General features: G+C 38.0%; 3 protein-coding genes across 4 annotated transcripts; all 3 read right to left on the reverse strand.

Annotated features, from left to right (window-relative positions):
• On the reverse strand, positions 1-2,330 carry LOC5520136 (G patch domain and ankyrin repeat-containing protein 1). Its single transcript, XM_001640002.3, has 2 exons — positions 1,276-2,330; positions 1-306 (listed from the first exon to the last, which is right to left on the reverse strand). The coding sequence occupies exons 1-2, from the start codon at positions 2,159-2,161 to the stop codon at positions 50-52; spliced, it is 1,143 nt and encodes a 380-aa protein (XP_001640052.3). The 5' UTR covers positions 2,162-2,330; the 3' UTR covers positions 1-49.
• Positions 2,331-2,563: 233 nt separating this feature from the next.
• LOC116603694 (fibrinogen C domain-containing protein 1) lies at positions 2,564-4,832 on the reverse strand. Its single transcript, XM_032365284.2, has 4 exons — positions 4,469-4,832; positions 4,138-4,229; positions 3,696-3,987; positions 2,564-3,007 (listed from the first exon to the last, which is right to left on the reverse strand). Exons 1-4 carry the CDS (start codon positions 4,701-4,703, stop codon positions 2,751-2,753), a joined length of 876 nt encoding a protein of 291 aa, XP_032221175.2. The 5' UTR covers positions 4,704-4,832; the 3' UTR covers positions 2,564-2,750.
• A 1,628-nt stretch (positions 4,833-6,460) lies between these two features.
• Positions 6,461-11,754, reverse strand: LOC5520138 (ras-related protein Rab-26). Of its 2 annotated transcripts, none has more exons than XM_032365241.2 (9): positions 11,533-11,754; positions 10,860-10,970; positions 10,320-10,361; positions 10,166-10,232; positions 9,299-9,351; positions 8,936-9,001; positions 8,504-8,560; positions 7,717-7,780; positions 6,461-7,107 (listed from the first exon to the last, which is right to left on the reverse strand). In XM_032365241.2, exons 1-9 carry the CDS (start codon positions 11,602-11,604, stop codon positions 6,974-6,976), a joined length of 666 nt encoding a protein of 221 aa, XP_032221132.1. In that variant the 5' UTR covers positions 11,605-11,754; the 3' UTR covers positions 6,461-6,973. The 2 variants fall into 2 exon arrangements, with proteins under 2 accessions (XP_032221132.1, XP_001640053.1); XM_001640003.3 differs by having other exon boundaries at positions 7,717-7,793; positions 11,533-11,752.
• Between the last annotated feature and the right edge of the window lie 122 nt (positions 11,755-11,876).

The raw sequence follows: 11,876 nt of genomic DNA on the forward strand, positions 1-11,876 counted from the left end.
TTGATAAATAATGATCAACCAATTTTAATTGCATACTAAATTCATATTATCAATCTGTATTCATATATATCCTCATGTCTCGCTCCCACATTTTGTCTTTTCTATCTTTACAGAGTCTCTCTTTTTTGGTTATTTGTTTCTCTGTTGGTTTTGTCACACGTTTTCTTTTGACAGAAGCTGCATCACATGGTCCAAAATGAGTCACACGAGCTTTCTTGGTAAGGTCTTCGTTCCCTAGACCTAGTCTATCTTGCTTCAACACAGTCTTCACAGGATACTGTCTGCCACTTCCCTCAGGACCCAGACCTGCAAATATAGGGTAGAAATGCTCAGTGTGATATACAAAAAAAAACCTTTTTTAAGAGTAAGTACTGTATACCATAAATAAACTCTATCAAAGCCCTCCCATTTTCTGAGGCCTGCATCTGAATGCCCTCTACCTGCCACTTCAAGCAAACAATGTTGATCAACATGATCTTGCCAGTTATGATTACTAATAGCACGACTTAAGATAAGGACCCATTTAAGCTCATGAGATGATACATATGCTGGTAAAAAATTCTTCATCATCCCTACCCTTTCCTCCATCAGCTCCCTTTCAAATAAGCCCCTCCCCCTTATTTGATACAAAAAGGGAATAAGCCTCGAATGGCTTAATAGAGATGTTATTGGTATAACCCCATGCCACAATAATCCATCATATAAATTCCAACTTCTGCCTAAAAGGCTTGGAATACAAAAGACTTGGGATAAAAAAGGTAAGTCAGGTTTGTAGAATTTTTCAACAACTCTTGTCTTACAAACACCCTCTGCTGGCTATCTCAGACACCCATTTATTATTGACAGAAATGCAACCCATATGTGATCAAAATACTGTACAAAGAAAAAATTGAAATGAATCTCCTGTTATTAAACTCTTGCTATAACAGACACGAGATCACGGTCTAAAGAGAGAGGGTTGACTGGCTTTATTTTTTAGAGAATGAGACTTGAAATACCAGGTGTTATATATGGGTGAATATGGCATTGCCTTTCACTGTATGAATAACTATAAACATGATCTTGTAAAAAATGTCTTTCAAAAACATAAAATATTTTTTGGGTTATATTTTGATTCTCACTAGGACCGCAAATGCACACACAACACAAGTGAGAACTGCTAAACAAAATCAGGCAGCTACATTCTCTTGCACTTGCATTCCAGTGAAAATTGGAAAATCACTTGTGTTGCGCTTGTTTCATGGTGGGAGCCAACCTTAATGAAGCAATACAAACCTTTTTCTTCATCCCACCCAGACTTCACCATTAGCCTGTACCCAGGGTTGTCCTCAGAAATATAATAGTGTACTCTTTGTGGCTTGTGTTGGCAGTTAAACTGATGAGTGGTGGAGCTCTTGTGTTTTTTCTCGTCATCTGTAAACTCCCCCTGGCAGACTGTGCACCAATATTTCTTACCAGAAGGCATATCAGTTCCACTGGGCTTTTTTGCAAACCCTTTTTCGTGGGTTTGGAATAGTTGTGTGATATGAGAGTGTCCAGCAAGGCTTGCTAAGTCCATTGCTGTTTGGCCTTTAGAGTTGAATACATTTTTCCAACACACACCTTTCTTGAGTAAATACTTTACTACCCTATGTTGCCCCATATGGGCTGCGCACATCAAAGCATTCCATCCAAACTGATCACAACAATTAATATCAACAACATCATTTTTTAGTAGTCTTCTTAGCTCTACTAAATTACCATCTTGTGCGAGACGAAGAAACTGGTTTTGTAGTCTGTTGTCTAAATGTTTATCCCTATCCGGTTTCTTGTGGTATTTATGCCGTTCTGTTTTCTGTCGTTCCGTCTTTATGCCGCTCAGTCTTTTTAGTTTATTTTTAGGAGTAAACTTATGTGTCCTGCTTCTTGTGTTGTCTTGGGCTTCTTTGCTTCGCTCCGTTTGTTTGTGTGCAGAAGTTTCTGATTTATGAGGCGATTGCTCTAGTGAACTAGAAACAGTGATCAAACTCTCATAGAACGACCTTGCCTCTTTTCCGGCCAACTGACCGCTTTTTTCGTCCCCTCCAGATGTTCTTTCTTTGCATCCATCAGCAAATCTAGTATGGTTCTTTGCTCGGATGAAATTCACATATCCTCGTTTATCTAATATACTGGAGCCCATTTCATTAGCAAAAGCTGTCAACAGAGCGACTCGCTCCCAATGGAAGATATTATTTGCATGTGACACGTAACTGTTTAGATAACTTTGCGATAAATCATCCTTTTTCTTTGACTAAAGTAAGCTCAAAGGTGAAAACATGGCGGATGTAAACGAACGACGTCACCACAAAAGTCAGCGGCTGCACCACAGGCATCCAATGAGAGATGGCGGTATGTCGTGAAAATTTCCCATTGCCCTGTGCTGAAAAACTTCCCCCAAAATAAGGATTTTCTTTAGAATTTAGAGGCATAGCTTCGTTTCTCGTTTTAGTTGACTACTTTCTATTGGTATTTCTGTTGGTATATCTTTTACTGTGATATTCAAAATTCTAAAAAGTATGTGGACAGGAAAAATATAAACACATGCATGCACATCAGTTTATTGACATCTACATTACATAAACTACATACGTCATGCTTAACCTGTAATTTTACAGGATTGAATCACCACTATCCGTATTATAACTTTTTTATGTTGATTTTTCCCAGTATTAGGATTACTGTTTTATAATTCCATTTAACTATTAGACTTTAGGGCCACGTGACTTTGATCATTTCGCCGAGTAGTCGGCGGGTCTCATTTTCATCTCACTGTGCTTCAGAGAAGCCTTCCACGTGATATGCCAGTCCACAGCATGCCCGTTATACAGCTGCCGATAAGGGCCATTCAGGTGGGAGTTAAAACAGCTCTTATGCCACCACGCCCCTTTGAAGTGCACCGCGCAGTTTTGAGGCCATGTGTCGTTGTCTTGATCCTTTGTGGTGAAGGGTGCCCCGCGATGATAAGACAGGGAGTCACCGGCAGTACCTGTATCATTATCAACATAAGGTTACTCAAAACGGGGGCGTCTTTGAGAGAACCTTGCCCGCCAAAAATGGGTCAAATCTTATCAAAGGATCGTCTAATATTATCTTTTTCAATATGATGACTTTGACCAGGCATCTCCCTTTAGCCAATCCTGAGTACGCGCCTGTAATTTACTCAATTACAGTAGAAACCCGCATATAAGAACATCTATTTTGCCGATTCAGGCTAATTGGTTCTTATATAAAGGGTAATAATCTGCAAAATCAGCCTGTAAAAGAAGTAAATAGAATAAGCTTTTTCAGGAAATGTGTGATCTGAAGTATGTTTTAAGCCAAAAATTATCAAAAAACAGAATTTTGTTTAATATTTTGTTACATATAATTGGGTGGAACTATTATGTGTGCAATAGAAAGTAGTAGTTTTGGTCTCTGATATTTTATCATATAAGAACAACGTTAATTTTTCAGGGTGAATGTGCTCTTATAAAAATGGTACTTTATTTCCTAAAATCAGGCCTGGGTGTTCTGTTCTTATACGCGGGTTTTTACTGTACTCAATTATTGATGAAAAACCCCCCAAAAGTATTTATTATTGAGAAGCTCTTTAATTGATATTAATAACAGTGATCTATGAGATTAAAATATTCGAGCAGTCACAATTCGAGGGAAGTTGAAATAACTAAACATACCCGAATAGCTTCCTAGACCCAGGGCGTATTTGCTCTTTTCTGCGGCCACGGCAAAGTAGCTGTACTCGGCGTATTTGGTGGTTCCATCCCAGTCCATCAAGTCAACCCGGAGCCTGTTCCTGGTCTGATGTGAGAGCAAGTTGATCTTGTCGAGTCCAAGCCAGAACTCACCAGACACGTGACCAAACCCTCTTTTGTACTCAGACCACGCCCGAAAGAAGTCCACTGACCCGTCTTGTCTCTTCTGGAACACGGTCCATCCACCGCCATCTGTGGTCTGGTCACAGTAGACCTTTGATATACGCACGAATATGTTATTTTACGTTTGATATACAACGTTGATCCCCAGTCCCCACTAGTGGTTTTCCTGTGTACATAGAACACTCCCTCCCTCCCCCCCCACCCCACCCCAATCTCATAGCATCGCTCTATCTTTGTTTACCTTGAATGCACGGAACATTGGTGAAGGTTTTACAGTGTATACGCCATTCTTCTTTCCGCCACACTTCAGGACATCAACGCAGTTTTTATACGCTATAAAAGTTCAATCACAGGTACATAACAAGAAAAAACAAAGTTCTGCACTAAAAACAGATTGTTTACATAACAGATTAAATAGATTAAATAACATCATTTTCGCGTGTAAAAAAAATGCAACAAAATTCTTTTTTTTTGCAACAACGTTTGCCTTTTTTACTTCTCCGGGCATATAATAAGATAGATACATGTGAATTCACCATTAAAAATATACCTTCAATCCAACAATCATCTACCTTGTTTGCATGGATTCTTGTTATGTGAAAAGCCATCTTTTAGTATGCTGCCGAGTTTCGAAAGCTGAGCTTTCAAGACTCCTTCCAAACTTTTCAGAGCCGCAGGAACGTTATTTGCCCCGCCGCTGTTGGAATGTCTCCGGTTTACACTGGGGACCTCATCATTTGTACTTCCCTGCCCACTTTGGATGCACACAAGCCACAAAATCACGAATTTGTAGAGGCCGATAAGCATCCTTGACAAAATTATTTGCGGGAGCTTCTTTCTTTTCTGTCGCGGAGGAATAATGATGTTTAATTGTAATGCCTCACCATAGATAGCGTCCTCGCCATTAAAAAAACACGTATTTTCTAGTTACGGAATCCACTCGAATAAAGTGCCTAGCTAATCATATAATTTGCTATGTCAGCGACGATCTGATAGAATATATAGACAATAATGGAACTATGCGATGAATTTGTTAGTCAAAGGTTCCAAATAAATTGGCAGATAAGCGTAAATAAAAAGCAAATTCAGGTTAAGAAAGTCAAATCCTTCTTGTTCGTGTGCCTATATACATTTCACATGGCTTTCAAATATCATTCCAGCCATTTATACGTTTCCCATGAACCACTGCGGGCTACGACACCTGTGGAAAGTGGAAGCACGGGTGGCCTAGTGTGTTAGCGCGTCGGCCTCTCACCGCTGTGGCCCAGTTTCGAATCCTGGCTCAAACTAGGGATTTTTCCGGGTTCCTGCCTTGATTCGTATTTGTGTCAAAAGTGAGTTGAAGTTATTCTCCCGTGTTTCCATTCTTCTCGGATAAGGACACTAAACCGGAGGTCCCGTCTCTTCAAGCTGCACTACACTAACCTGAACCGAAGGGACGTAAAAGAACCACTGGGGACGCAATAAACCCTCGGGCAGTGACCACCCCCAGTGACAGTGCTTACTAACCGAGGGCCATATGTTAGAAAACTGTATATTCGGTTAAATATGTTACCCTCGATAAACAAAGATTAAACTGAAACTGAAATCGCGAGTGCAACACTTTTCTGCATTACAACGCCGGATAAACACCACAGCCATCGTGAGTAGCCAACAGTAAGACCTTTGGCTATGGTGATTTTCGTAGCATGAAGAGGTTTATTTTAATTTCTTTCAAAAGCGATTTCTCTAGGCAACAAAATTTATTATCTAGCTATTTAAACATTTGGTTTTCATTTTCACTAAACAAGAGTAAATTCATGTTAAGTGTCAACTGGCCCTCGCGGGGGTGACTAAGCAATACCCATCTGGCGGTCCAATGTTTGATTGTTTTAGCACGGCATCCATATTTTCCATAACATCCTTCCGAAGTTCTATATTGTATTTTTTTGTGTTTTACTTTTTTTAGTTTATATAGTTTATATAGCTAGTTCAAATTTATTGAATATTATGACTGGTCAAATTTTCTTAACTTAATCAAATTAGTGATCGGCATATTAGGCACATTTTATTCAATTGAGAACAATACAAAATAACTACTGTTTAATTCAGTAGTCATAGATATAGAGTCTCTTTTGCTTAATCGTTTGATAAGTATGGGCACACTGCGGGCGAAAACCGTTTGCAAAACAGCAAGACTTTCCTGTTGTATTCACATGTAAATACGGAAACTTAAACAATTGATTCGTGTAGTCACGTGTCTGTGCCCTTTATGGCTTAAAATATGTCAGTGCTGTTTAAAACGCACTGAAAGAAGTTATCCAAGTTATTTATCTATTGTTTTTAATCTCTAGCAAGTAGCGATCCAAGCCTTGTTCCACTTAAGAGGGGCTGGGGAGAGAGGTTTCAAGGGGCGTCCACCACAGGACATCACAGACATACTGAAAACAAACACCACAGAAAAAACCGTCACGCTTCAAGTAGACGCCTCTCTCTCAAACACCACCCTTCCCCCCCCCCCCCACCCACCCCCCATACCCATCCATTTCCACTCTTTCCCACAATGAAACTCGTTGCTTGAGATATTAATTTTCAGCCCCATTTACTTTTTTTTTCATTTCATAAACTTGTCTATCATTATTCTTAGTTGACTTGTTGTACTGTTTCTTACTCTGGCTCGGCAATTTCAATTGCTTCTCTGTGTTTGATAATTGTAAGCTCATTAATTGCTTCGCTGTGTTTGATAATTGCACGCTCATTAATTGCTCATTGCTGATATGAACCCTAACCCTAACCCTAACCCTAACGCCCATTTAAAATTAGTGCACCTATTCCTAATAAGGCGCTGAAGCAAGGATCTTCGCCAGATGAGATATATATATATAAAAGTATGAGTGTATTGCTTTTGCCTTAGTTAAGAAATGGGTCTTGGTTGACAAAAATTTATAGCGATTTAAATTCATTAAAATTCTATTTGTGGCTTTAAGCCTTTTATATTTAGCGTTCTTGTAGCTCTCCAAGAGAAAATCTCGTAGACTCCAGTCCAGTATGAATTTGCTGGTCGTACCACTGCCAGGATGTCTAGGCAGTTGTCCCATTTATTTAGTGACGTTTGTTGCTAAGCTCTTGCTATGAGCAACATCCGGGTCTTTCACGTTGCGATTCGACATATTGTCCGATGTTGAATTGTGGGTCAGCGGTTGTGCTGTTTGCCTCTCTGTGTTTGATATCCCTACAACAACGCAAAGTGCCGTAATGTTAGCGAGGTGTTGTGGATTTTTAATCATACCGGGCCTCCTGTGGTGCAACACAACACCAATAGGGGACTTGCGCTAAGAGATCACGTGACTGTTTGGGTGGCAAACTAGCGCGAGCTCAGCCTTTTAGCGGCAAAATAACAGAAAAAAAAACACAAATAACAACAACGTATTCAGCGCTTACGAAATTTTTTTAGAAAGGGTTTAGTTTCATTTAAAGATATTTTTTTCGTCGTTCTCCGGTGCGACGGCGCAGTAATTTCTGATTTTTTTGTACTGAATCGTTTTGAATTTGCCACCCAAACAGGTCACGTGATCTTTTAACGCAGGTCGCCTATTCCCAGAGCTCCCCCGATCAAAAACAAGCATGGCGGATGATGCAGATTTCTCTAAGCTATTTGCAAGTAATGCATGTTATTATCAAGAGAATTTGCAGTGCAGGAGAGAAAATTTTGAAAATGTCAACTTCTATAGAAAGGAGGGAAGGACTATTGGTCGAGAAAAAGGTAAGGTCCATCCACACCAACCTAAAACAACTAAACACGCGCCGAATTTTGTGTTCGTTTCTAAGCCATTTTATTTACCGTGCGATCGCCATAAATGCCAAATCAACGTTAAGTCCCGTCTTGGCGCTTGTTTCCATGAACGCTACATTGTGATCCTATAAGTAGAAAGAAAGATCAACATAGTGTACTTATTTCCCCCCCCTCCCTTTTCTTGTGGGGGGGGGGGGGGTGCGTAATCCAAAAAAGTGGACCTAATTTTTCCCGGGGGGGCGATGAGTTCTCTGATAAAAATCTGACCAACCCCGAAAGAACAAAAAGGGATTTATTTATGCCTTTGCAATATTTGCAGGCCGATTGTCGGATTTGGCTACGTACCAGAGTGATCTAGCTTATGCTTTTTAGTTTTGTCTACAAGTAACACGCCCATTGGGAACTGAAATTGGACCTTCGGCCATTGTGGGGGTGCGTTCGTATCCCCTGCACCCCCCTGGGTACAGGCCTGGCATGTAATCAGGTAATGGCAGGGTTAATTTGTGGGTTTTAGCCCTCGAACATTTCTTAAAAAAATACTGCCAGAACAGGAGGAACCACTCCCATAGGGCCACCTGGAACTGCCACTAACCCCTCCCCACGCAGGAGCATACCCCAAACCAGGGGCACCACAGAGCCAGGAATTATCCAGGAACAGGGTGCAAATTTGAAGAGAGATCATGTAAGTGAAGCATCCAAAGGGGGAAGCAAAAATGTTTAGAGTATTGTTGAATTGTAGCTCCCATACGTTGCTTTTAAACTATACTGTCTTGAATGAGAGCACTCACTTGCAAAATGCTTAGAAAAAGATGTAAAGTAAAAAAAAATATATTACCTTAGCTAGTTTTTCTCCTTGGTCTCGTGAAACAACCCTCTGTTTTGTAAGATCGGCCTGTACATTGAAATATGACAAAAATATCGTATAAGTAATATAAGAGACAAATATTTTGATAATTTAGTTCACAGCAAAACAAGTGATCTATTATTATCTACTAAGCATTGTAGCTAGGAAATTTCTACAGATGAAAACTGCAATTGTTTGTATAAACCATAACTCAAGACTAAGACTATGAATTGCTTTTTTTAATAAAGAATTGGCCATGTGATCTTCGGTTCTAGTAAAACCTTTCCCTAAATTCTTGACAAAGAACTTGGGAAAAACTGTTACTGATCCAAAAGCCATTACATAACAGGTTAAAACTCTTTCAAGTCAGAAAATAAAATACATTTTCTATGTATATTTTCCTGGAATTTGAAAAAAATTCACCTTATTTGCAAGTAACATTATGATAACATCCTGTCTTGCATATTCATATATCTCAGCTAACCAGGCCTGGGGAGTAATGCATATCAGATAAGATATAACAATAAAAAACAAAACAGTGCCACACAAAGGCATTATAAAATTTCCAGCACCTAAGGGAATTATTCTAGAGGCTTTTAGTCTATAGTAGTTAAATCTTAGTCCATAACAGAGGGAAGAGGGAGTTCTAACATGACAAAATCGAAGGAGATGGAGAACAAATCCTAAACAGCAATGTGTGATGACATTATAAAGAGATTGATACTAATAAATCACATTCCATTGTATACTGTATGTAATGGAGAACAAAACAAACTAAAAACATACCCTGATATTTTCAAATGAAGCATGGTTTGTGACATCATACAAAAGAAGAAGTGCTGTAGGATACAAATTAATGTTATATATATATACTTTAATATATATCATATACTATTAAGAGTAAACAATATTTCTAACTATCATTGGCATTACCAGCTGCATAAACTCTATTTTGGATTGTTATAAGTGCGCTACTTTTACAATTTTGACAATATCCATTGTCATTATTATTCCCATCACTAGAAGCATGCACTAATAAATGGTTGCTGCACTCATTTTTCTTTTTTTTTTAAATTTGTATACAAATCTAAACTAACTTCCTGTCTTATTTTAAACAAAATATTGTCAAATAAACTAAACTGAAACTGAAACTCTTTATGTCTTGTGGTAAAAAATCTTAACCGTAAATGTCTTGGATAATAATGGCTATGATGGCAATATCGTCATGATATGATGATGTTGATGATAGACTTAGGATGATTATGATGTTTCTAATGATGATGATGATGATATTTGAAATTGTTTAGCTAGGGGAATTAATAATATGCTAATGTTATAATGTTACAATGAAGGTGATAAGGCTGAGCTGATAAACAAATAATGATACAGAGTATAAGGGAGATGACAAAAAAGAATATTTTTTTTGCATGAGGGGAAAAGTGATTTTATCTTTCTTAAACTCCTCTGGGTAACTAAGGACATCATAAAGATAGAATACAGTGAAGCTCAGTCAATCATACGGGGAATTTCTTATTAATGTTGAGTTATTTGAATCCTTCCATACAACCTACATACACTAAGCCTGTGTGACCTGTGGTCGGGAACTCAATGGCATTAAGAAACAATAACTAATAATAATAATTAATATCTTACCATGTGAGTCTCTATAATATGCATGTGTGATACTACGAAATCTTTCTTGACCTGCCGTATCCCAGATCTGTAAAAGAGTTTGGGTAAATTAAAGATTATATTCATAATTATCATCACTGCTGTGATCTGCACACTAAGGGTCATTATCACTTACCTGTAATTTTACTTTTGAGCCATCAACCTCCACTACTTTATTCTGAAAATAACAACTTTTGAATCAACTGAAGAGTGTGAAATGTATTTGATATGAAACTCAGTATAGATAGCCTTCATTGCAAAAAAAAAACATGATGTGTTTCTAATAAATAAAGAGGGTTTACCCCTATTTTGAAGCTAAGCCCCAAGTTAAAATCACCCATCAATAACATCACAGCTGGTAGCAGCTAGGAACCGTACAAGGTGGTATTATTATTATAATATATATAGATTATTATATATAATAATAATATATTATTATTATATATAGTATAGATAGCCTTCACTGCAAAAAAACATGATGTTTTTCTAATAAATAAAGAGGGTTTACCCCTATTTTGAAGCTAAGCCCCAAGTTAAAATCACCCATCAATAACGTCACAGCTGGTAGCAGCTAGGAACCGTACAAGGTGGTATTATTATTATGGTATCTCTTTAACAATCGTTTTTCATATAATAAAATAAAAAACAGAGTTATGTTTAAATGTGAATATTTCACCTTGTAATCTATTCCCACAGTCGATATGAAAGAACCAGAAAGAAAAGCCCCATCCTTGAACCGAACCAGCAAACATGTCTTCCCGACTCCTGAGTCCCCGAGCAACATCACCTGGAAATATTAATAAATTTGTAAAAGTCCTCCACATATCCACTACATAAACAATAACAAGCGGTAATGATGATAGCAATAATAATTTCCAGCTTTCTTTGAATGCGCTACAATAGCATCTACTTAATCCTAATGATTATTCAAAACGTTTAATCCGAATGATTTAAATTCGGGTTAAAAATTTGACATAAATAAACAATAGGTCTCTTTGTATTTTCACACCTTTTACCTAAAATATCTTAATAAATTTGTGGGGCAGAAAAAATCATCATAATATCCACTTGTTTTGAAAATAAAACTGAGATATTCAAAACGATAGAAATATAAATTAAAGGTTGAAAAGTTCACGCTTAGAAAAGTGTGCTATATATCGCGCGATGCTCTGTTTATGAAGTGACCACCAAAGAAGCATCGCTTTGTATGGCTAATGCTTGCGGTAGAGCGAAGGGCAGGTACAATATTTTGGGTTTTATCGCGGTAAAAGCCTAATAGAGATTTGGTGTTTACACATTTAACAAGGTAAATTATAGCAATTTGAATTTAACTAGGAAGAAGGACAAACCTTGCATGCGACATCGAAGACTTCGCCGGTTTGACGTTTTGTCGGTCCATTTTGTAGGTAAGAGTCGGACATTGAAAAAAAAAAAGAAAAAATTTACTTCACCATAGACTTAGGAACAGAAACAAGACGTCAACAAGGCTTCTAAAACACGCAGTGCCGTAAAAATGGCAGCGATGAGCAGGTTTCAAATCGGCGATTTGATTATTCCGAATGAGCAACCCGCATATTATTACGTCAGCGGTCGATATAAGATTAGGCTTTTTTGATTGGCTAGAATTTGGATTGTTACCCTCTTTTACCCTCTGACCTACCACTAGTGGACATATTGCGGAAAAAGTGATAAA

This window comes from Nematostella vectensis, chromosome 12 (assembly GCF_932526225.1).
Source record: "Nematostella vectensis chromosome 12, jaNemVect1.1, whole genome shotgun sequence".
Taxonomy (NCBI): Eukaryota; Metazoa; Cnidaria; class Anthozoa; order Actiniaria; family Edwardsiidae; genus Nematostella; species Nematostella vectensis.

Bases quoted from the DNA above. Each gene is read 5' to 3' on its own strand.
- LOC5520136 (XM_001640002.3), bottom strand. From the start codon at position 2,161: ATGGGCTCCAGTATATTAGATAAACGAGGATATGTGAATTTCATCCGA. The intron at 307-1,275 runs GTTTGTATTGCT...CTATATTTGCAG, and splicing joins TGGGTGGGATGAAGAAAAAG to GTCTGGGTCCTGAGGGAAGT.
- LOC116603694 (XM_032365284.2), bottom strand. From the start codon at position 4,703: ATGCTTATCGGCCTCTACAAATTCGTGATTTTGTGGCTTGTGTGCATC. The intron at 4,230-4,468 runs GTAGATGATTGT...GAACTTTTATAG, and splicing joins CAAGAATCCATGCAAACAAG to CGTATAAAAACTGCGTTGAT. The intron at 3,988-4,137 runs GTAAACAAAGAT...CGTATATCAAAG, and splicing joins CAATGTTCCGTGCATTCAAG to GTCTACTGTGACCAGACCAC.
- LOC5520138 (XM_032365241.2), bottom strand. From the start codon at position 11,604: ATGTCCGACTCTTACCTACAAAATGGACCGACAAAACGTCAAACCGGC. The intron at 10,971-11,532 runs GTTTGTCCTTCT...TAATATTTCCAG, and splicing joins TCTTCGATGTCGCATGCAAG to GTGATGTTGCTCGGGGACTC. The intron at 9,002-9,298 runs GTATGTTTTTAG...ATTACTCCCCAG, and splicing joins CTTCATTTGAAAATATCAGG to GCCTGGTTAGCTGAGATATA.